The sequence below is a fragment of the Melanerpes formicivorus genome, unplaced genomic scaffold (assembly GCF_026170545.1).
Source record: "Melanerpes formicivorus ecotype bairdi unplaced genomic scaffold, bMelFor1.0.p_v2 SCAF_10, whole genome shotgun sequence".
Classification (NCBI taxonomy): Eukaryota; Metazoa; Chordata; class Aves; order Piciformes; family Picidae; genus Melanerpes; species Melanerpes formicivorus.
The window spans coordinates 8,148,910-8,171,738 of NW_027142362.1; the positions used below are offsets into that span (position 1 = coordinate 8,148,910).

The window sequence follows — 22,829 nt, forward strand, 5'->3', positions numbered from 1 at the left end:
ACGCTCCTGCCACAACTTATCCCCGTGGCCATAATCATCGACTGGATAGTGAGGGGTTTTGGTATGGGCCATAGAGACATGGCAGACACCCTCACATCCCGACCCACCCGCAGTGCCGCCCCTTTAAGGTCGGGATGGGCAGGGCGGCGGCTCTGCCTCTGGAAGCAGTTCTGCGCTGCCCCGGATGCACCTGGCGGTGGGCGGGCAGAGCACGGAGGGCGGAAGCGCTGCGGCGGCTGCAGGGAGGGGTCCGGCTCCGGTTCCCGCTCCTAGTTTTCGGCCACCGCCGCGCCTCGGCGCACCCCACCATGGGCACCCGCGACGACGAGTACGACTATCTCTTCAAAGGTAACGGCCGCGCCGTCTCATCTCTGTCACAACCGGAGGGGTCACCTTCCGGAGGGGGTCCCTGCCTCGGTGGGGCGTGGGAAGCGGCCTCCGCGTGACCCTCCTGCCGCCTCAGTCGGCCTCCTCCTGCCGCCGCTTCCCTCGCAGCCCCGGGGAAGGAGCTTCGACTCACAAGCAGGTCTCGGCGGCCGCTCCCCTAACGCGGCTACCCGGGAGAGCTGCGGGGCGGGGGATGGTGGAGGGCTCCGGCCAGCCCCGGTGCGAGGCGGGGGCTGCGCTTCTGCGGGTACCGCCGAGCCCTGCTCGGATGTTTCTGGAGCTTGAGCGCCGAGGGTGTGCTGGGCGTCGCTGCCTCCCCCAGAGCGCTTCGGGCGCTGGTCGCGACCTCACCCCAAAATAGCATATTTGGGCTGGTTTCCGTAGGGGTGGTCCGGGAAACCTTCGTCTTCTCCATGGTTTCTGCCTCGTGAAGAGGCTGAGTCAATGTTCACCCTGCTGGGGTGACGAGCAAAGATCGTTGTGAGAATGCCCGGGGTTGATAAGCGCCTTTACCAGCTATTGAAGAGGACTGCAAAGTGAACGAGTTGTTCTCAGCATTGGTGGATGATGCAGCTAATTTAATACGGTGATACTGTTTACTCCCTTATGTATTCTAAGCCCTTCACGAGGAGTGAATGTAACTGCTGTTTCATACCCAGTGCTCTTCATCCTGTCCTGGCACCTCATGTGGCACCCAGCGGAGAAGGGCAGGAATACCTTGGGTTCCAGAACCGATGCCCCTCCAGTCAGCCCTACAGCAGCAAGTTGGGTTAAAACCTTGGAGGTTGTAGTTAACTGGTCGATTTTTCACTCCCTGCAGAGTAGAATGCCAGCCTGCTGCTAGGTTCATAAAGCATGCTGTGAAACACCTGCAGAAATGCTGATGTTTTGAAATTGCCTGGCCAATTTTTTAAATCCTACTGCAAAAGCAAGCAAAGCCTTGTAAAAAGTAGTTGCTTGCTGTGATAAGATATCATGAAGTTGAATTTAGGATTTACTTGTTACTTTGTAATGGTGCAAGATCCAGTGCCTGTGATCGTGAAACTTAGGGTAAAGAAAAGCATGAGTGTTTTTCCTCTGTGTCCTTAAGCACCTGTATTCACTTTGAGAAATTACATTTCTTTTGTAGCCCCTTTTTTTTTTTATCCGGTTGCCACGTGGAATGTGGCCTTGTTCCTAACTATAAATCAATCACCTGTACTGCTCTTAAATTGGGAAGTACCAAGAAGGGCCTCTTGGCTTGCAGCATTGGCATGGTCCTTGCTGACCTCCAGTTTAATTGTATCCATCTTAACTTGTACACAGAAGCACCTACAATATCAAGCCCACTGCATCACTTGTTCAAACAATTCTGTCAGTATGCTTTTAATTAATATTTGTAGCTGTGAAGGAAATACCAGTGATGTAGAGCTGTTGGGAGAGATCCTATCTTTTTTGAGACCTACTTCCTTATGTAAGGGGGAAATAATAGGGCTGGGATCCAGTTATTTAGAAAAGTTCAAAGCTAATTTAACTGCCCCTCCTATAGCTTTTATTTTTCCTGATTAGACTAAGAAAGAAGAAAGCTGTTGGGAGTGCTGTGAAAATGAGCGTTCAGGCTTTGCAGAGCTAAAGTAGACTGCAGGAAGTTGATGCAATGTCACATAACTGGGATTATTGGGGCAGCTGAAATAATATCACAAATGCAGAGTAAGGCAAATTGTGGAAACTTTTGTAATTTTCCAAAGGTGATGGTGGTTCTAAACAAGCTGTCAGCACTCTGAAATGGTCTTGAAGTTGTTACAAATAGGTCTCTGGAATTAATGTCTCGTTAGCAGGCACTGGTCAAACAGACAAGCAGGTGGTAAAAACTCATGGAAAAAGAAAGGAGAACTCAAGGGGAACATTAAGCTGATGTTTGAATCCAAGACATGAACATCTTGGGGGTTGAGGGGATATGTAGCCAGGAAGGGATTACCCATATTGGAAAGGGTGTTGTAGAATAAAAAGGTGGAGAAAAGGCATCAAAATAATCAGAAGAGTGACCTAATGGATTCATATCCCTTAGACTGATATATAGCTTTATCAGAATTAAACCAATGAGTGATAAGGGCAAGTAGAGAAAATATCTCATATGTTATAATTTCTGAAGATATCTGAAATACTTCTTTTATTGAGCAGCAAGCAAAACCAAAAGGACATAAAATCCTGCAGATGCATATGGAAATCCTGGAGTGGTGCATTGCTATAAATACTATAGAGGAAGAAAAATGTCTCTTGGGATGTGATGGTTACAGTGGCAAGTCTGAAGGTGTTGCTTGTTTGGAGATGCAAGGGCTTGCTAGGACAAAGATTGTTCTGTTATGCACAATGTTTCTCAGACATCAGTTCTTGGCAGTCAGATTGGATGTTGGTTTGCAAGGACACTTAATCCAGTAGAAGAGTTCTCCTGGAATTATGAACTTGAAAGGACATGGTGGGTTGTTGGGACTGAGTTTGACTTGGTTTTAGATAATTGGCTGCTAATCTCTAGTCTTGCTGTCTTTTACTACTCTTGAGTTAAGCTACCATGTGTCTGTTTATGACAGACCTCTGCTTCTGTCCTGTCAGCCACTAACAGCAGCCATATATCACAATCTGGTTGACTCTGCTGGTGGGTATAAACTGAGCCCACCTATATGGCTGTACAATAAAATCACAATACCTGTTACAAAATCCCCATCTCCTGACTCTTGCAACACTTCTACATATGCTAAAGCCTAAGCCTGGTTGGAAAAAGACAACTTCTGATAAACTCTTTTTGTCCAGCTACAGATTTTGGTGGCATTTATGCTTCTTGGGCTTACCAGAGCAGTGCTTCCAGTTGCCAGCACTGCACTTGAGGAAACACAAGATCTGTAAAATCCAATTTGTAGAAATCTTGCTCTGATTTTGGTGGGAGGAAAATAGAATGGTGATGTAAGGATATTAATCAATTAACCCTGGCTTAAATGCAGGAACTTATAACTGTCTTTGATTTATGTACTTGCAGTAGATGAGTAGTTTTATAAACAACCTTCACTTGTAGATGTCTTCTATGTTTTCTATGGACAAAGGTCAAGAGGATTATGTCTGCACCTTGACCATCTGGAATTTTGGATTTGGGGTCAGGCTTCTCATTTCTGAATGTGGACCTCGCCTAACATTCAGTAACATTCAGCTTATTGTTAGGAAATACTCCTGTCTCAGCTGTCTGCTTCCCACTTTGCATCATGTCACTCTCTGATATTGGGGAAACACTCCCAAACTGATCAGATTTGTTGGTTTGGGTTTTAGAGAACACTTTTTTTCTGATATTTTGTTTAGTTTGTAGGGAAAGGTAGTTGCATGACACTTGTTGGTTTTGATGATGGCAGCAAGCCCTTTGCCTTCTCTCCATTAAACTTGGAGGCACTTTTGGGCTCTAATAAACTTACCAGATCAGCTCTTTTACTACAGAGGTGTTGGGAGGCTCAGCTGTGTGTTACATATGGTATGTACGGGTGATGAATGACCCCTGCCCCAAAGTGCCTTTATGACACCAGGCAGTGGCTGAATAAAACAGGGCCACAGGAGAGGAGGGAGGTTAGTATTAAGACAACCAGGCAACCAGCACCAGAACAAGGGGACACAGTCTCAAGCTGTGTCAGGGGAGTTTTAGACTCGAGGTGAGGAGAAAGTTTTTCACCGAGCGAGTCGTTTGTCATTGGAATGTGCTGCCCAGGGAGGTGGTGGAGTCACCGTCCCTGGAGGCGTTCAAGAGGGACTGGACGTGGCACTTGGTGCCATGGTCTAGTCATGAGGTCTATGGTGATAGGTTGGACTTGATGATCCTTGGGGTCTCTTCCAACCTTAGTTATGCTGTGATACTGTGGTACTGTGATTATCACAAGCAACCTACAAGGTGTAGAGTCAGGTCGTCATGTTCACATTTCCTTTAAGCCCTGTGTGAAGGGGACAGGAAGAGGTTTTTATCAGCAAGTTCTTCTACAGGCCAGGAATCATAGAAATGTTAGGGTTGGAAGGGACCTGAAGGATCATCTAGTTCCAACCCCCCTGCCATGGGCCGGGACATGTCACACTAGATCAGATTGACCAGAGCCACATCCAGCCTGGCCTAAAAAACCTTCAGGGATGGGGTCTCCACCACCTTCCTGGGCAACCTGTTCCAGTGCCAGGCTCTTTATTGATGTGCCTCTTAAAATCAGAGCTCTACAGCAAGATGAGTTGGTTCAGACACTGTAAGTCCCTGGCAGTGGTGTACTTGTTACACATAGTAGCATGTGGCTTGTGTAATACCTGCCAGTAACATTTCATCAGATACAGTCTTTTCTGAAAATTTCAGCTGAGTTAGATGGAGGCTTAACAGAAGTAAAAATGGGGTGGGTGAGCTGGAATGTTGGTGAAAAATTAATAATCCTTTCTTGATGTAGTTCTCTAAATGGCTTTCATGCAACTTAAGGAAATGGAATTCTTATTTTGGTCTCCTGCAGAAATAAAACTGATGAAAAAAATTCATACAGCACTTTTGACTTCCCTGTTTCTTTCTTTTTCATTTTGTTTTTTTTTTCTCTTCACCAAATGCTTGTCTGAAATCTTTGGGGAGTGTACATGCTGTAGGTAGTCAAGTGCATTGATTTAAAGCACATGGTTGCACGTATTGAACTGGCACGTCACTAAAGCAGTAAGAATGACCTGCCTGGTAGTGACTTGGGTAGGATGATCACTGTCCTGACTTTCAGGATGTGCCAATACAAATCTCCCTTGATTGTGAAGCTTTCTAAGGTGCTGCTTCTGTAAGGGATGTGCTGGTCCAAAGAAGGTGATTGATGGAGGTTTTCAAGAGCAGGTCTTGTGGCTGAACTTGCTTAAATACTTCCTCAAGTCCTTCTTCCTTCCAGTGCTGATGTAGTAAAAGGGATTTGATGATGATGCAAGCTGGGTAGCACAGGAGAAAGTTGGAGTGCAGCACTGGAAGGGATGCATTCTGATGAGGACTGCAATCCTCCAGGTGAGGTGGGATGTAGGGTTTTATGTCTGGGGACTCAAGAGTAGCTTGGTAAAGTTTGCCAACTTAAAGCTAGAATAATTCAGCCTGATCACAGGCAGACTGAGCCATTAAGGTGATATGGTTAGGAAAAGGTAATTCCTGCTCCAGCTGTGCATTGTAGAGATGGAAATATTAAAATCCATGATGACATCACAGGGAGATCTCACTTAGAAGGACTTGTGGTAAAGAGATTGAAAAACTTGTAGGGAAGAAGTTTGGGGAAATGACAGTCTGCTTATAAGGAAACACTTGAGAAGTTTGCTTATTTATCTAGTAGAACAAAGCCAAGAGAAGATGTGGTGGCTTTCTGTAAACACCATTGGGAGAAGAAACTAATAAGCTAATGGACAGTGCTGGCACATGAACACCAACTGGCCCCTGACCACTCATTTCTTCTGAAAATTAGAAGGCAATTTCTAACCATTAGGAGTGAGTTTCTGGAAGAAAAGCCCAATAACAGTGTGTGTGCAGGAACTATTAGCTTTAACAGGGAGCTAGATAACGTCATTTCCCTCCCAGAAACTGCTTGCTCAGGATAGTTAGAAAAGGACTCAGCGCTTTAGGGTCATTCCTGTTGTGTACTCAGCACTGGTGAGGCCACACCTCAAGTATTGTGTGTAGTTCTGGGCCTCTCACTACAGGAAGGACATTGAGGTGCTGGAGCGTGTCCAGAGAAGGGCAGTGAGGCTGGTGAAGGGCCTGGAGCACATGGCCTGCAAGGAGCAACTGATGTTCAGTCTGGAGAGGAGGAGGCTGAGGGGAGACTACATTGCTCCCTACAGCTACCTGAAGGGAGGTTGGAGCAAGGACAGGCACCCTCTTCTCCTCAAGCAACAGGACTGGAGGAAATGGTTTCAAGCTGCAGCAGGGTCTAGGCTGGATATTAGGAAATATTTCATCACTGAAAATGTTGTCAAACAATGGAATGGTCTGCCCAGGGCAGTGCTGGAATCGCCATCCCTGGGGGTGTCCAAGCAGCGTGTGGACCTGGTGCTTTGGGACGTGGTTTATTGTTGACCCTTCAGTGCTGGGTCGAGGGTTGGACTGGATGAGCTTTGAGGTCTCTTCCAACCAGGTATGTTCTGTGATTCTGTGTTTCTGTGCTATGGATGTGATACATGGGAACACTGTAGTGAAAAACATCAGAATAGGTGGTTTAATAAGGAAAGCAAAATTAACAATAATGAAACAATCAGAATGGCTGTTAAAGGTGTTCAAAGTGGTACTTGCACAGACTGGCAGAGGTGCAGAAAGTGTGCAGAGTCTTAGGCACCTGCTGACATTACAGGCTGTTCCTATGCTCATGATCAGGAGGAGCTGCAGTGGCCCAATTAAGTGGAGGAAATAACTGACTTCAAGGAGGAAAGTCTAATAGTTTCCTTTTTTAATTGGGACACATTAACCTGGTGCAGGAAACTGCACAGAACATAAGCAGCATGGGATTCAGACTAGGTAAGGAGTAAAACCTGGCAGAGGAATGAAAATTACTTAAAGGTGTGCCTAGAAATATGACCTGAACAAGAAAAATGTTTGAGGGGAGTGCTGAACAGTTGTGATGCATTCTGTTGGGAAAAGCAAACTGTATAGGTTACTTTTCTTGTTTAGAGAAGTTTCTGGCTGCTGCTGAAGCTGAGTGACAACAGGACTGAGGTGTGTGAAAGGAGTTGACAACTTTCACCTCCTAGGAACTTGTTTGTAGCACATCCCAGTGAGTACAGATATGATGTCACCTAAATCTGTGGCCTAAACCTGCCAAAATAGTATTGAAGAACTTAATTGCCATAACCAAGCAAACAAAAAACCAGAAAAGCTGGTGGCAGTTTACCAAGTGGTGATGATGTAATTAGGTGCCCTGTCATTTGCACCAAGATTATTAGGGTTTAGGGCGTTCTGTGCCAGCAAAGCTGGGTCGGGGCAGCTAACACAGAGCAGTGTGGACCTGTCACATGGGAGACCAGACTCCTGTTTGCATTCAGCATATGTGCTTGCCATTTACCTGCACTTGTGATCTCCATAACCAGAAGTGGTTAACAGCCACTCTGTGCTTTAAGCAACTCCTGGAGCTTGGCTGGCTGTGTGCTGAGTCAGCTGGCAGAGGACGCTGGAAAGATCTTGATGAAGCATTTGCCACAAGGCTGTGTTTGGAGCTAGCATTTTCATTTTATGGAGGATATTTTAAAGGTGCTGCTCTGCCCTTGCAGTTAGAGGAAATCCCATTTGTCAGAACTGCTTTGCATTGTTTAACTAGAAGATGGTGTTCAGAGGGCTGCTGTGTGATGCAGCAGCAGATGGGAGTGTTTGCACTGCTAGACTGAGACTGGGTGTGATCGAGATGCGTTTGGTGACCTCACTCCTCTCTTGTGCCACACGTCTTTAATGCTGCCTTGCAGTGTCTTAATTGTTAAATGATCTGTGTTACTGAGTCCAGGTGGCCAAGGCCAGCAGCATCCTGGGGAGTACCAGGAATAGTGACCAGCAGGACCAGGGAAGTGATTGTTCTGGTGTCCTTGGCACCGGTGAAGCAGCACCTTGAATACTGGGTTCAGTTTTGGGGCCCCTCACTATGAAAAGGACAGTGAGGGGCTGGAGCATGTCTAGAGAAGGGCAACTAAGCTGGGGAAGGGTCTGGAAAACAGGTCTGGTGAGGAGCAGTTGAGGGAACTGGGGTTGTTTAGTTTGGAGAAAAGGAGGCTCAGGAGAGACCTTCTGGCTCTCTGTAACTCCTTTGAAAGGAGGTTGGAGTGAGGTGTCAGTCTCTTCTCCCTAGTAACAAGTGATATAAGAGGAAGTGGCCTCAAGTTACCCCAGGGGATGTTTAAGTTGGACATTAGAAGAAACTTCTTCACTAATCGGGTTCTCCAGTACTGGAAAAGGCTCCCCCAGGGGGTGGCCAAATCCCCATCCTTGGAGGTGTTTAAAAGAGGCAGAGATGTAGTGCTGAGGGTCATGGTTTAGCACCAGATGTGGCAGAGTTAGGTTGTGGTTGCACTCAATCCTAAAGGCCTTTCCCAACAGAAGCAGTTTTATGATTCTATGAAATATTGATGTTTGTTTCAAAACAAACAGCCACAGCAATTTTTTTTTGCAGTGAGCATGCACTCTTGAGCCTTGATTCACTGCTGGGCTTCAAAGTTGATCAGCCTTTGTTCTCAAGGATTTTATTCATCCTCTTTCCCTTCCCTTCTGTTATCAGCTCTGTACCTTATCTTCATTAAGGGCATGAGATCATCCTAAGAGGCTCCAGTTGGTGTGACTCAGGCTCATGAGTGCACCTCATCCAGTGGCCTGCATCTTGGTAGAGAGATTCAATTTGCACTTAAGCCCACGCCTTTCAGCCCAGCATTACAGGCTATTGCAGCGAGCCCTGTGATGCTTTTCTTCCTGTAGGAACTGGACTTTAAACCTTTGGTCTAGCATAGTTGAATCCTTCCAATTAGCTTGCTAGGCTGTGGTGCTGTGATAAGGCAAGCTGAGCCAGGGAAGATGAAGTCAATGGTGGTTCTCATTCTGAGGCCCAGCAATACCCCAGCAGCATTTCAGAGCCGTTTCAAGCTCTAGCCGAAGTGTGCCAGGAGCTGCAGCAGCAGTGAGGGACTGCAGAGGGGCCAGAGGGGCAGAGTGCTGTGGCTCAGCTAATACTGATACTCTCCATCAGGTGGTCTTATGAGTGTTTGGGGGTTCTTTAGTCACAATTTTTTTTCTGCCCCAGTAGGGAACTGCTTTTCTGCTAAGATGTGAAGTGTGAGGAGTCTGCTGCTTGCCCTGTGTTTTGGACTTCTTCAGCAAAACAGAGCTCACTTGCATGGTGTGGGGATTTCTTTCTATTTAGTTCTAGTGTAACAAGGTTGTGAAATCCAAACAGTCCTTGACTTCTGCAGCAACAGCCAGGCATGCTCCTTCTGGGGGAGGAATGTTCTTCCATGCTGGGCAAAGGATACTGAAGTCAAGCCTAAAGTCTGTTCAGAAAGCTGGTGAATATGGCAGCTCTGCTTCTCTAGAGTTACCAAGACCTGGACAGTGGATCCATGACAGGGGTGGTAGCTTTTGCCATTCTTTTCCTTCATGCTTTGGAAAATAAATGTTTATTGCAGGTGGTTGTGGAAGTGTTCTCTGCACCTGAAATCTGATCCCCCTGTTGTTTTTGTCTTGCAGTTGTGCTTATTGGAGACTCTGGAGTAGGCAAGAGTAACCTTCTGTCTCGGTTCACTCGCAATGAGTTTAACTTGGAAAGCAAAAGCACCATTGGAGTAGAATTTGCAACAAGAAGCATTCAAGTTGATGGGAAGACAATAAAGGCTCAGATATGGGACACGGCAGGGCAGGAGCGATACCGAGCCATAACATCAGCGTAAGTCACAGCCTGTGTGGCTAAGAGGAGCTTTTGCTGAGGAGGGCAGTTCTGGGCCTTTCCAGTTCCTCAGAAGCTGCAAATAGGGGTTGTGTGTGTGTGTGTTGTATTTTGTTATGTAATGCCCACAACCTCTGCTGGAATGAAGCTTAAATACTATTCAGCCCGGAAACTTGATATAGTGTGTCCCTGTACAAACTGCTTTACCTCTCAGTGCTCTCATGATATGGAACTGGAATGCCTAAAATGCAAGAGCTCTGAGAGACTCAGTTGATAAAACCTCCAGGAACACAGATACTGCATTATCAGTGGTAACCTAAGACCAGAAACCCTTGTGTAGCAGCAAGGACTCACTTTCTGTGCTTATGTAATTGAGGGAAAAAACCCCAACCCCAAACCCAACCAACAAAAAACCAAAACAAACAACCCCCCCCCAAATCCAACCAAAAAAATCCCCCAAAACAAAAATCCCCTCACCTCAAGCAAACAAAAACACAAACAAAAAACCCCTAACAGCACAACCCAGCGGAGTAAAAGCTGCATTTAAGTAAAGCTGGAGGTCATTGTGGGATGGTAGAATACAGCCTGTTTCTGAATGTTACTGTGCCTCTTCCTAGTCTGAAAGGAGACCAGCTGTGGCCTTTTGCAAAGGGAATAGATATGGCTGACATTTTTATGATCCAGTGAGTCATTCTGAAGTCTCTCTATCACTATGGGCTGTGCCTGTACTGCACCCACAGGATTGGGTTGGGGAGACATTCCAGGAGTGGATCAGAGGTTGAAGGTGACAGTAGCTCCCCATAGACTCCAGAGCTTCATTTTGGGGATGTGGGGCTCACATCACATAGGGTTTGGCTCTGAGCTGCCCTTGCTGCTTTGGTGGCTCTGTGGCATAACCCCAGTCTACATGTTCTGTTTCTCTGTTTCAAGTCCCATGTAGCCTGCTTATAGCTAATTGTGTGTGTGTAGCTTTCTTAGTAACAGCTGTTTCTTGTTGCACAGTAACTTGCCACTTCAAGTCACGATGTGCCTTGCTGGTTCTCTTCTCCCACAGGTACTACCGTGGAGCTGTGGGGGCACTGTTGGTGTATGACATTGCTAAGCACCTCACTTATGAGAATGTAGAGCGGTGGTTGAAAGAGCTGAGGGACCACGCTGACAGCAACATTGTCATCATGCTGGTGGGAAACAAGAGTGACTTGCGCCACCTGAGAGCAGTCCCTACAGATGAGGCCAGAGCTTTTGCAGGTCAGTGAACACAAAATAATTCCCTAATGCTTATCACAGAACATTAGAGGTTGGAAGGGACCTCCAGAGATTGAGTCCAACCCCCGCTGCCAAAGCAGGATCACCTCGGGTAGTCCACACAGGAGTGCATTCAGGCGAGTTTTGACTGTCTCCAGAGAAGGAGACTGTCTGGAAATCTGGAAATGCCTTGAAGCTGATGAGGTTAAAGAAAACCTGATAAGGTTAATGAAAGTCCAGGAAGCTTCCTCACACAATTCATGGATGTGTAACGAAGTCTCCCTTCCAGGGGTGCAGGAAGATGTGGCTTTTGTGTAGGTGGGTTGGATTGGTTGATGGGTTGGACACGATGATCTTGAAGGTCTCTTCCAACCTGGTTTTTTATTATTATTAAAGTAAGACAGCACTGGACTGATCCCTGTGCTTGGGAAGGAGTGTAAATTCCAACACTGGTGTTGGGTGGTGTTGCTTTCAGATCATATAAGGAGGAAAAACCCACAACCTTTTATACTTGATACCCATGCATCTCACTAGGAACACTACAAATACAATCTGGTGGAGAAGTTCTTTCAGATGGGGAACAGATATGTGATGTACCCCTCTAATTATAGTGTTTCTGTCCTCACAGAGAAGAATGGTTTGTCATTTATTGAGACATCTGCTTTAGACTCTACAAATGTGGAAGCAGCTTTCCAGACTATTCTGACAGGTGAGTCATCTCACGCTTTGTATGCCAAGGGGGAAGGGCAGAAGGCTGCTCAGCTATGATGCAAGCAGGCATTTCTTTGCCTATAAAGTGTTTAAAGTTTTGCTATTTAATTATTCTTCACAGATGTAAGATTTGGAATTCAGTTTCAAAGTGTCACAGGGGAAAAAGATCAGCCTTGAGCTCAGGGATGAAGTTGTGTTCACTTTGATCTGTCCCAGGTTTCTCATCAGCCTGGTTTTATGTTTCAGTTTCCCATTTGTGTATGGTACAGGGAGTGCCCACAGAAGAGAATTGCCTCATGCAGGCATCAAGTTAAAACAGCTATTGTTCATCAGAGAAGTCAGTCTAGTTTGTTTCCATCTTTAATGGTGACCATAGCAGTTGCCAAGGGAAAAGGGATGAAAGAGTAGGGATCCTCCCTTTGAGCAACACTGCTCCTGGTAATCTGAGATGTGGTAACTCCTGAGCTGCAGGATAGTCACTGTCAGTGCATTTAGTAGTCCTGCCTGGACTTTTGGCCTCTGTAGCATGTGACAGCAGTAAGTGCTGCACTTTTTATGCTCTCTGGATAAAGTACTTCCTTTTTACTTAAACCCTTTTTTAGATAGGCAAAACTTGTTAAGACTCTCAGACATTCCACTAGACCTACGTGGGAGACTGGTGTGGAAATCTTCAACTGCTGTGGGACTTCTGTACTGCTGTGTTCCCTTCCAGCTGTAGCTAGGGAATGGTGAGACAAAAGGTGGTGTGTGTGGGGCTTCAGCTTTTATCATTCCCAGCTTTGGCAAATGCTCTCTAAATCTGAGTCTTCAAAATATTTGAGAGCTCCCTCTGTTTTGGTACATCTCTGTTCTGAGTGCCTCCACCCTGCTTCCCAGTTGCAAATTCAAATCCCTCCTTCCCAGTGTAGCATGTGCCAGGCTGCATGATGTGCTGGGTGTGAGCAGCAGCCCCACTGATAAGTGTGTGTCTCATCAGATCTGATTGCTGTGACATTGGCAGCTAGTTGGCTTTGACTTGTTTTTCTCTTTTGCCATCTGATTTAGATATCCTTCAAACACACCAAAAAGGTAAGGAGGCAGCTAGGAAGCTTAATAGAAGTGTAAATTCTGTAGCAATGCTGGAGTTGTATGAAATGCTTTGTGAACACCAGAGCAGTGGAGAGAGCTGTTAGGCAGGGGAGTATTATTTGCCTGTGTCCATCTGTTTCTTGCCTTACCCATAGTTGTAAGAGGCCTCCCTACAGGTTCTGGATCTATTGTGTTTTTAAGAGTGAGTTTCTAAGCAGTAATGCTCTTGTTCTTACACTAGCAAAAAGTGTGCCCATGTTAGATGAACAGACAGTTTGTCATCTCACTGCTGCATGCAGTGCTGGGACTAGAACTTGTTTCCTCTGTAGCCCAACCATGTGGTTCCCTTTTAACTTCAGTGTAGTTATTTGGTTGTGATTCAACATTGCACAACTTCAAAAAGAAGAGAGAAGTTATGTTAGCTTATGTATTGACTCCCTCCATGACTAACTCCTAATGCCATCAGAGGGTGGATGGCTAAGGAGTGGCTGACTGTGATGGTATCAGGGATGCTGCCTGGGTTTCCTGTTTTCTTCACCTACCTAAAGGCAGACCTGTCTGAAGTGGTCATGAATTTGTCATGGATTTTGCAGGAGAAAGACACAGAATCATACCATAGAATGGTTTGGGTTGGAAGGGACCTTAAAGATCATCTAGTTCCAGCCTCCCTGCCATGGGCCTCACACTAGACTAGGTTGCTCAAGGCTCTGTCCAACCTGGCCCTGGACATGTCCAGGGAGGGGGTATCTTATCTGCAACTTACTCCAGCATCTCACCACCCTTACTGTAAAGAATTTCTTTCTAATATCCAGTCAGGATGTACTGAGACTGCCTGGCACACCTAGAACAGTCTCTTTTTTTTGCCTATTATTAACTGCTAAAACCTGAAGCTGCTTCTGTCATACATGTGGCCTTGGTAGCCCCTCTCCTCTCAGGAGCACCTAGGCTGAACTTTGAGGTCAGATTCTGGCCAATTGGGATGGGTATGATGTAGAACAACTGGCCTTGCTGCTTGCTCTTTCAGTTTTCAGAGAGGATCAGGGCTCTCAGGTGAAAGTGACTGAATTAACTTTCATACTCCTTCAGCACCAGAACTGGAAATACATCAGACATTGTTTATCCCCTCCAAGGTGGCTGTCAGGCCGTCACAGCCAATGTGAACTGGTCACCTTGCTGCCCCTGTCTGCTGTTGGATTGTTCTGTTCTCCAGCAGTGACAGCTGAAGGGGTGGAAAGTTTCCTGCATGCCCTGGGCTGCTGCCTCGCTGCCACAGAGCTGCGTGACGCTCAGCCAACACGCTGCCGTTGCCATGGGGAAGCAGTTCACCTCTCGGGCACAGGCTGGGCTGCTTCTTTATCTCTCCTCACATGCTTCCAACAGTACCTTTTATTCCAGAACTTGGTTTGGATTCTAATTTGGGGAGTTCTGCTATTTTTTAATTTAATCTAATTTTTCTGTAGGGAGAGCAGTCTGTAATGGGACAATGAGTGATTAAACCTTGCCCCTGGTGGACTTGGACAGATTGAGGCTGTAGCTTTTCCTCGGATGCCAGTGTTGCCTGCATGTTGCTGTGACTGCTTTGGGTAAAGAGCTCTTGGGTATGTGGGCAGGATCCTTGTTCAGGAGGGACTGGTTCAACACTGCTGGAAGAAACACTTCTGCTGATTAGTGGGCATGTAGCTCGCTCCAGACAGCAGCTCCTGTTTCAGGGAGATAAAGATGAAGTAAATAATACATTAGCAGCAGGTTGGCTCCATCTTGGCTGTGACTGGCATGCTAAGGACAAGCATTCTGCCAATAAACTTCTCAATAACACTTCAGAGCTGGCTTTTTCTGTTAATGATTTGCACTGAAGGAAAGAGGGGAGCAGCCATCTGAGGAATGTAGCTTTCAGAGTGACCCTGTAGAGTCACAGAGAGTTTGCACTTGGCAGGGCTGCCTCCCAGCACAGTGCCTGCGGGCGGAATGCTCGGTGCCCTTTGAAGAGGGAAGTTGGTAAAGCTTTGCCACAGGCTGGGAGTGGAGGTGGCTGGCAGAAGAGGCAGGGCATGCTGCTACACCAGCTCTGCTGGTATTTGCAGTGCTGGGAACTGCACCACAGAGACATCCCAGGCCGTTTCTAGTGCCTTTCACGCCACTGCTTAGATCTCTCCTGAGCAGGCTGTTGTGACTGAGGTCTGTAGCAAAACTCCTTTCTTCTGCAGCCCTTCTGAAGCTGGTCTGGTTGGGACAGTGATGGGCACTTGCAAGAGGACTTCCCTTGGAGGTGTAGCAGGGTCCATATTAAGCTTATCCACACCTAAGTTCTCAGATTAAACTGCTCAGAATAGATGGCTTTGGGCATGGGAACTAGGAGTCCACTATAGCTGGCACAGCCTGAGTACGTGACCTGCTGTTGTTACAGGTGGAAGAAAGCTTTTGTCTCCTCTCTGTTTTATGGAGGACTTTTAGAGAGACCTCTATTTTGCATCTAGTGAGCTTCCTGTCCTGCTGTGGATTTCAGATGAGGTTTTGGGGACCTTTTCCTTCTGTGGCTTAGAGTAACAGTCCCTATCCACATTCTTATGTTGCAAGATGTCTAGACTTCAGGGACTGACTGTTGTGCACACAGAGCTGCTTTGTATCATCTGGCAAATAAGGAGAGACTGGTATTCTAATCCTAGCCATTCTGAGCATTCACAGCAGGATAAAGCATCCTTAAAGTAAACTGGAGTCTGCCTCTGTTCCCTGCCTGGATCTGTGCTGTCTCTGTTCCCGTGCTGCATTCTGCTGCAGTTTCATCTCTAAGGAATCCCATCTCCAAGGAAACAACATCACAGAGCATTAGCATCAGAAAATTGAGGGATTTCCTCTTTTGTTAGCTCTGTACACCTGAAAATGAATGAAATGCTAGTGCAGGCTGAGCAGACAAGGACTGGACAAGCTCCTCCTGGGCAGCAGTGTCACTTTTTCCCAGCCCTCTCACAGAGCCAGGCCTGTCTCTCACAATTACCAATTATGCAGTGATGCATTCAGCTGAATGTGTTCTGAATAAGGTCTCATTCAGTTCCTGAGCCAGGCAAAAGTGCAGTGTCTTCATAAAAAGCACAGGTTTGTATTAGCCTGCCCATCCTCCCTGCAGACCAGTTTCAGTGTGGTGCTTTGCCTCCTGAGAGCAGGTTTAAGCTGTTTCCACCCCTCCTTTCACACCAGCACAGTTTTGTGGGGAAGGTGTGCAGCTGATCCAGGGAAAGGCACCTTTTAGCCATTTGGGCTTTCTCCTAGGGCAGTAGTTGTGGCTCTGTGGAGGTTGGCACTACAGAAGAGGGAGTAGGAGCAGTGAGCAACAAATCTGGGACTGTTCCAGTTTGATTTGAATGAGGTGATTCTGCCACTCTGCTCTGGTGAGACCTCACCTGGAGTACTGTGTCCAGCTCTGGGGCTCCCAACACAAGGATGTGGACCTGTTGGAGTGGGTCCAGAGGAGAGCCATGAAGATGATTGGAGGGCTGGAGCACCTCCCCTGCAAAGGCTGTGAGAGTTGGGGCAGATGGGGAGAAACTGTTTAGAAGGGCTTGTAGTGACAGGATGAGGGCAATGGTTTTAATCTGGTGCAGGGAAGATTTAGGTTGGACATAAGGATGAAGCTCTTTACAGTGAGAGTGGTGAAACACTGGATCAGGTTGCCCACAGATGTAGTTGAGGCCTTTTTCCTGGATGCATTCAAGATCAGAGCTGATGTGGCCCTTGGCAGCCTGATCTAGTTGGAGAGGTCCCTGCTCACTGCAGGGGGCTTGGACTAGATGACATTTGAGATTGCAACCCAATGCAATCTGTGAATCTGTAATTCAAGCAGTAGAGCTGCCCAGTGTCCTTGCAGGACTCCTGGGGGAGGCCACGGAGGTGGGGATCATGGAAATGTGTTTCCAGAGTCAGAAGGGACAGGCCCTGTATCAGCAGAGATATCACTGCTGTTAAGATTGTTTTCAAGCTTCAGGGCTGTTTACTGAAGGTCTTGGCTGCAAGATGAGGGTGTTGTACAGAGGGCACCCTGTTGTGAGTCCTTGCAGTCCGTGGAGGAAGTGAGAGACAGCTTGTGTTAGAGACTAGTATGGACTTGTTGAGGAAGTTCTGTGGAAAACTGGGAACTGCTGCTGCTGCTGCCCACCCTGAGCTGGGGCAGGGTAGTGAAGCAGAAAACTTGCCTTGAGGAACGCAGAGCAGGTCTCTTCCAGCTCTGCTCCTCCCCCTCTGCACACAGTCACCGCTGAATGCCTGCCACCGGGCAAAGTGATCTTTATCTGCAGAATCCCACATGGCCTTGCAGGTGGCTTTGGAAGTCTCATTTCCTGGGGTTCACTGAACTTGTGAAGCTGTTAGAGGAGTGAAGTCAGAGGGTGAAATCAGAAAATCCTTTTACATGTGCAGCCCTTGTTTGGCTGCCTCAGTAACTTCAGCTGTAAGTGAGGCATGTATCAAATCCATATTTCTGGACTTCAGGCTGGAGCTGTCATTTTGGAGGCCCCTGAGGCAGATTCTTTCAAAGCCCCACTTGTAAAGATCAGTGTTACCTTGAACAGTCCATGGAGCAGTGTCTCCATGAGAGTTTTCTTTAGCCAGCAGCCCCATGGGTGCATGCAGCTCTGCTCTTACTCTTCCTGAGGATCACTCGGCCTGTGTGTTGGCAACTTAAAGCAGAGCAGGTTTGTTGCATCAAGGGCAAGGTTTTCAAGCCCTATTTGTCAGGACCCCTTCTTAGCTCCTCAATGCAGTCTCTTCCCTTTGTGGTGAGAGCAGGCACTTAGCTGTGTGAGCAGCCCTTGGCAGCACAGAGGACCTCTCTGTGCAGGGCAGCTCAGTCTCCAGTACTCAAATGATGTCAGGATGTGCACTGAGCAGCAGCTCATTAAAACTCTGAACAAAGGCTGCTCACTAATGACAAATTCCTGGTGGAAGAGATGGGTCTTGGTTTGAGGCCAGGTGAGGTGTTTGTCTGGACAGTCATTACCCAGTTGTTGAGACTTCAGACCTCCAGAAGAGCTTGGACATTTGCTATGTTTTGCCAGCTGCTTGTGAGCTGCTCTTCCCTGCCTTGCTGTGCAGGAGGAGTGAAGGCACCCTCATCTTCTGCAGCCTGGGCTTATCTGAAACCCTGTGGGAGAGCAGTGAGCTGGAGCACACAAATTGGGTGTGGGCATCAACTCCCTTCTTGTGGGAGTCCTGCTGCTTGGCAGTGCTGGTGTTTGTTGCCAGAGCACTTTTCTGCTGTGCAAAGTAGAAGTGATGTCACTTCAGGGTCAGCTTCTTGCTGAATCTGAGACACTCTCACACTTTTCTTTTACACCAGGCTTTAGCAAGCCTTTTGTTTTGAAACTTTATGGCCTTTAAAACTCAAATTTGTAAGGAGTTCTCTCTGTTCTATTTTGGTATTCTGTATTTCTTTTCTGGGGGTGATGTGCTACACACGTTGTACTCTTCTGCACAGCTGAAGGAAATGCTTTGTAGCTACTCTGAGTAATGCTGAGCTGGTGCCATCAGCCACTGACAAAGCCCAGGAAACTGGGCAAGGCTTTTGGTGCAGGGGAAGGCGCAGGAGTTTAACCTGTGCTCTCTGCTTTGTGCTGGACTTCCTCTGGAGTCCACATTTCTTTTCCATAGTTTAGCCACAGTAACACAGTGAGCTTTGTAAAGTGTTTGTGTGCTGCTGAAGGGGGCGAGGCTCCCCTTTTGGGCCCCAGTCAAACCTTTGTGAAGGTTTAAAACTGCCTGGATGATAGGCAAGGTCTTGGACATGGTAGGCATGCAGAGAGAAAAGACAGTGCCCTTGCAGTTCTCTCAGAGAGAAATTTGGAATGGTTCTTTTTAATCCTGCTGTCGTCTGTGGATATGACCACAAACATGCAGCCACTGTCCTCAGAGCCTTCAGGATCATCCAGAGGAATTGATGGGGCAGATGGTTTCTGATTCCTAGCAAAACTACTGTGACTCCTGTCAGCTTACTAAACCTTCTCTCACGTGAAGTAAAGCAGCTGTTAAAAACCAGGTTCCTCTTGCAAAAGTCAGTTTTATTTTCTGAATGGCTGGGGAAGGACTTCTCAGGATCTCAGGAAGTGATAGGACTAGGGGGAATGGAATGAAGCTGGAGGTGGGGAGATTCAGGCTGGATGTGAGGAGGAGGTTCTTCACCATGAGAGTGGTGAGACCCTGGAATGGGTTGTCCAGGGAGGTGGTTGAGGCCCCATCCCTGGAGGTGTTTAAGCCCAGGCTGGATGAGGCTCTGTCCAGCCTGATCTAGTGTGGGGTGTCCCTGCCCATGGCAGGGGGGTTGGAACTAGATGATCCTTGTGGTCCCTTCCAACCCTGAATGAAACTATGAAATCCAGAGCACCTCACAGCTGAGCTTCACAGCTGTGCATCACCTATTGAGTCCCAAGTCCACGAGGACTCTGTGTGTGTGTGATGCCTGATTTCAGCCAGACTCAGCTTTGTGCTCACGGTGTGCCGGTGTGCCGTGGACTGACCGAGCTCTCTCTCGTCTTGCAGAGATCTATCGCATCGTCTCGCAGAAGCAGATGTCGGACAGGCGTGAGAACGACATGTCTCCCAGCAACAACGTGGTGCCCATTCACGTCCCTCCCACCACGGAGAACAAACCAAAGATGCAGTGCTGTCAGAATATATAGAATCCTCCTCTCTTTCCTACAGGCTGTGTATATCCCCCCAGGTCCAAGATTTAAATATATTTGTAATTCTTGTGGTCACGTTCTTGTGTTTCAGTTACTGCTTATTCCTTCTGAATTTCTCCATGTCTTAAAACACTTTGAGTTCAGTGTTTACCAATCTATTGCTTCTCTCTGGCTGCAGTATTTTCCCGACAGAGACTCGTCGGCGTTGGTTCAGTGAATTGGTGGGAAGCCGATGGGATCCTTCCAACATGATGCCCGCTAGTCAGAGTGTACAGGCACCTTCAGGGAGCACCCCCAGGAGGTTATTCTGCTCCTCAAAGCAATTGCTGTCAGGCTAACTAGGAAAATATCTCTGGGCAGGATAATCTTAATCTCATCTTAAGGTGTCTGCTGCTAAGGCTCGCTGACATGCCTGTTGCTCTGAAGTGCAATTTTAATGTAAGTTAAATGTTTTTGGCTGCATCTTCAGATTGTCAAGTTAAGGATTTTTAACGTAGGATATTATGGGGGAGAAAAGAGAAACTCTCACAAACAAGCAGCAGGGTTTCTACCTGTGAATGAGCTTTTGTAGTTTGCCCTGCTGCTGCAGAGGAGGTTGTGATGAGGCAGAGCTGCTGGGAGGCTGGCCAGGGAGACACTGGTGGGACTCCACTCGGAGGTGCCTCTTGTGAAGCATGAGCTGTGTAACTGATGAAGGGTCGCTAACACTGGAACCTGCAGCGTGGTTTTGTGCTGCTCGAGACTTGGCGGCCCCCAGTGCTGGTGGTATCAGGATTTGAGGATGCCTTTTTTCTGTCCTGGCACACACACACCTGAAGGCTGTTGTGGCATGTTGCTTACCATGTTTATTAGCACAAGCCACACAGATTCAAACCCTTAGCTGGTCAATCAGTGACTTCTACAACCTGCTCTTAGTTTTGACTTCTGCTTCATCCGGTATTTTTACACTGTTCCAGTGCTTTGCTCTTTAACAAACACCTGGAGCAGTTTTCTTTCTGGATGCATTCCTTCTGTGGCCTGTCATTCAGTACAAGTCATCTGCTGGATTAGCTTGTTCAGGGATACATGAACTGTGCCTTCTGCCACTGCACTCGCTGCGTTCACCGCATGCTGCTTCCCAACACCTCCTTCACGCTGAGATTTGGGGGCTGTAGGCCCTGAGTTTCTGCAGTGTTTCCCAGAGCTGTGTGCAGCCTGCAGTTAGTCAGACTGAGGGAAAATCACTGATTGTAGGAGGACGTTTCTCAAACTCTGATATGACCCACATGGAACACCCAGATCTGGGTAGGTACCAGCTGTGTTTTGTACCCAACCTTTCTGTCTGGCGGTGCTCATGATGTGTAAAGGCACACGGAAGGCATTGCTGTAGTCGGTCACTTGGTTCTGTGTTTGGTTTTGGGTTGGTTTTTTTAAGTCCATTTCTCCTCCTGGTATTAGTTCTGAAGATGCTGTTTTGATCTGTTTGTAAATTACTTTGTACTTTATGCATGTACTTTGATTCATTATTTTTTTAGATTGATTTAAAATCATCCATGATTCTAATAAAGAATTACAGGGGACGACTCAGTACGGTGTTGGGTGCACTTTTTGGGAGAGCTGGGAGTTCACCTGAAGGCTTTAACTCAAAACTGGAAGCTAGCAAGCTGCTTGGAGCAGGCTGTGAGAAGAGGCTGAAGTGGAAGTACCCCTAGAAAAGGAATTTGAAAAGGTAATTTTAACATGGTTGCCTTTGCTCATACTAGACCTGCAGCTTTTTGGGGCTGATGGATGTCATAGCCATGACAGTGTGGCAGCTTCAGGAAGCTTTCATGCTCCAGTCAAACCTCCCTGTTATGAATCTCTTTGTATAAGGTTTTTTTATCTTCCCCCCCCCACACCCTTTAACACCATTAAGAAGATCCTGTGGGACAGCAAACCACTCTGCAGCAGTAGAGCCCCAACTTTGGTGTCTTCCTGAAGAAGTGGTGCACAGGTTGCCAGCATGCAGATAAAAGGATCAAAGGTGATTCAGGGCCTTTTAGCATTGCAGGAGAGGATGAGGTGTAGGACTGGGCCCTTGCTGACTGTGGGAGCTGTTCCGGCAGCAGTTCTGGCCAGACTGGAGCATATTTTGGCATTAACCAAATTACCTTGGCAGTCGAGTTCTAAATTTGTCAACTGGAAATGCAGGATGAGTTTCATGTTGCTTCCTTTTCTCAGTCACATGAGCAGGCAGCTGTCACATCAGGTTTGGATTTCATGTGGTTGTATGCTTTCTTGTGCAGCAAGTGAAACTCCAGCGAAGCTCCTGGGAGCACACCCAAGGCAGGGTCTGTGTCTCTGCACATGCTGCTTCCTTTGCCTTGCAACAAGCAGGGCTGTGTTTAAGTCCTGGGCAGCTGTGAAATGGCTGTGGGTGCTCTTACACGAAGTAAAAGTTCTGGTGGAGGAATTAGAGCTCTTAATAATCATAAAGAAGCCTTAGATAGAAATGCTGTGCAGACCTGAGTGTACTTGCAAACTGCTGCAACAGGAAGCATGAAGTTTTCATGCAGTAGCTGTAAACCTTCTTAAGCTGTCAGCTTCTGAAGCAAAATCAGGTGGTGTCTGTTCAGAGATGTGACTTCATACCTGTGAAAACCTTTCTTGTTTGCTGTGGTTTGGTTCTGCTTTTACCTGATCTGTGGCACTGCGTCCAGCCTGGGACAAGAGAGGACTTCACAGAGTGCTTTGGCAGAGGCAATGCAAGACACTACTCCATCTGAACAGTGACTCAACAGGGTGGTGTTCCCATCAGCTGCTGACTAAACATTCTCTTCCCTGACTGGCATTCATCCAGTACTGAAATGTCTCTCTGCTAATAGGAAACAACTGATTATAACCAATGCTGCTTTGGGCCCTGAAGTGAGTTTTCTGGGAACTCTGTGATGCTACAATGGGCTTTGCTTCCAAAAGCTTCTGCCATCATCTGCATGTTTGAAAGTCCCAGCCTCAATTAGGAAGCAGTTCCGTGAGTGTCAGTGGTTCTTGTGTTTGAGAGCTGAGGCTCTGACTCTTAGGCAGAAAGGACATGGAATGGTTCTGCTTTAAAGACATTTTTATTAAGGTAGAATTACTTATTCTATCAGTTCAAACCTGATGAGTTTCCAGCCTTAAATAGCTTATTGAGTGTGGCTTGTCAAGTAAGAGGATTACATGCTGGGCTTTAGTTAATGAGATTTTTGGAAATATGAAGCACAAATATTGAGAAAGCTTCAGAGTGTAGCAATCTGCTGCATTGCCTGGGGGTCATTAATGCTGAAGGTGTTTCTGCTGCAAATCTCTGCTTGTGATTTATTGATTAGGCTCCCTGGGAGAGCTGACAAACCTGCCAAGAATG

General features: G+C 47.0%; 1 protein-coding gene across 1 annotated transcript; it reads left to right on the top strand.

The window, feature by feature from the left end:
- Positions 1 to 198: 198 nt before the first annotated feature.
- On the top strand, positions 199 to 21,037 carry RAB11A (RAB11A, member RAS oncogene family). The gene is made up of 5 exons (XM_068143530.1): positions 199 to 348; positions 9,587 to 9,782; positions 10,837 to 11,030; positions 11,656 to 11,736; positions 19,329 to 21,037. The coding sequence occupies exons 1-5, from the start codon at positions 309 to 311 to the stop codon at positions 19,466 to 19,468; spliced, it is 651 nt and encodes a 216-aa protein (XP_067999631.1). The 5' UTR covers positions 199 to 308; the 3' UTR covers positions 19,469 to 21,037.
- Positions 21,038 to 22,829: the final 1,792 nt, after the last annotated feature.